This window comes from Eimeria tenella, genomic scaffold (genome assembly GCF_000499545.2).
Source record: "Eimeria tenella Houghton genomic scaffold, Eth_scaff3914, whole genome shotgun sequence".
Classification (NCBI taxonomy): domain Eukaryota; phylum Apicomplexa; class Conoidasida; order Eucoccidiorida; family Eimeriidae; genus Eimeria; species Eimeria tenella.
This window is the reverse complement of record NW_013544831.1, coordinates 1-1760: the sequence shown is the minus strand read 5'-3', so window position 1 is coordinate 1760 and position 1760 is coordinate 1. Positions and strand designations below refer to the sequence as shown.

General features: G+C 51.4%; 1 protein-coding gene across 1 annotated transcript; it reads right to left on the bottom strand.

Annotated features, from left to right (window-relative positions):
* Nucleotides 1-133: 133 nt before the first annotated feature.
* Nucleotides 134-1726, bottom strand: ETH_00043845 (type I fatty acid synthase, putative; the record flags this gene model as incomplete). Its single annotated transcript, XM_013379760.1, has 1 exon — nt 134-1726. A coding segment is annotated over one exon (1593 nt), but the record flags the coding sequence as incomplete, so codon positions are not given.
* Between the last annotated feature and the right edge of the window lie 34 nt (nt 1727-1760).

Below are 1760 nucleotides of genomic sequence, written 5' to 3'. Positions count from 1 at the left end.
TTCTGAATACAGCACTATGGTTGAAGTAAGCACATGCCATATCCAGGTATTGCGATCCTTGTCCAGTAAATAGCCACACAGTACTGGCACAGCGTTTTCCCGAAGTGGCGTTGGCTGGCTCCCCAGTTGCCGCCCAGGTCGACTTGAACGTGGGGGCCACCTCAACAATTGCGTGAGCATTGGAACCTCCAAATCCGAACGAACTCACCGCACCCAGCAGTGGCTGCGACTCGTGAATCCCAAACAGGCCATCGAGGGGAACACACTTGCTCGGAAACATGAGGCCTCTGTACTTGTCGCTTCTAGTCACGTCAATGTGTGGGTTTAGCATGTTTAGATGCAGATTTGGAGTAGCCATTCTGTGTTGCAGGACCAGAATTAGCTTGATGAGTCCCGCGATGCCTGCGGCCCCTTCAGAATGCCCCATGAGCGATTTCAAGGCGCCCACTATCAGTGGGGGACTGTCTGCAAAGCCATTGCAGTAGACTGCGCGGATCGCTCCAATTTCGATAGGATCTCCCAGAGACGTCCCAGTACCATGTGCCTCCAACACCGACACATCTGCAGGCGATTTTACTTGGGCATCGTGAAGAGCTGCTCGAATGACTGCTTGTTGAGCAGGGCCGTTGGGCGCAGTGAGACTTGCGCTTCTGCCTACGTGGTTATTGGCAGCACCCCGAATCCAGGCGTAGACAGCCCGTGGGTCTGTGGAGTGACGCGGTAGAGCCTTCACCAGTATTGCGCCACATCCCTCACTGCGGACATAGCCGTTGGCAGAGGCGTCGAAGGTTTTGCATCTTCCATCAATGCTGAGCATGTGCGCTTTGCACGTCTGTTGGTAGGCCTCCACTCTTAGCATTAGATTAACCCCTAGAACCAAAGCCTGTGAAATCGCTTGACTTGCCATATAACTAAGGGCGAAATCAAGGGCAACGAGAGATGATGAGCAAGCGGTGTCAAGTGTCACACTTGGTCCAGAAAAGCCATTCACATATGATATTCTGTTTGACAATATGCTGATGTGTGCTGCAGTGACAGTAAAGGCAGTAGCACAGGGCCCTCCCTCAAGGGCTGTTTCGTGATTCATTGAACCAACAAAGACTCCTGTGACGTCCGTGTCTGTTGCACCTCTTTCAACGCCTGCATCCGAAAGAGCTTCATAAGAAACTTCAAGGGCCACCCGCTGTCTTGGGTCCATTTGCTTAGCCTCCAGTGGAGATATGGAAAAGAAGTGACAGTCAAAGGAATCGATATTTCTGATTGTTCCCCCCGCACATGTATAAATTTTCCCGTCAGTAGATGCCTTTGTGTTATATGCGTTGATGTCGAATCGTGACAGCGGCACGTCGCTTATACAGTCTTTCGCCTTTAGAAGCATTCGCCAGAATTCACGCGGATTAGGGTCAGAAGCTGGAAATCGGCATGCCATTCCCACTACTGCAACTTCGACGCCTGCTGCAGCTTCAAAAGGTGTCACCGGTTCGACAAGTGCAGCGGGCTTGCTTTCAGTGTCGTTATCCTCGCCTACTTCTTGCAAAAGAAACTTCGTCAGCGCGTCGACAGTTGGATGGTCAAATAGAACAGTTGCGCTGAGTCTTACATTCAGTGCGCTTTGGACTGAGTCTCGGAACTCAATTGCCCCCAAAGAGTCGATTCCAAGCTCCTGTAAAGGAGCGTCTGCACTTAAGTCGGTAGAATCATTCAAAACAGACTTCGCAGCCGTCATGATGGCCTGTTTGATGCGCTCGCGCTTATCCTTT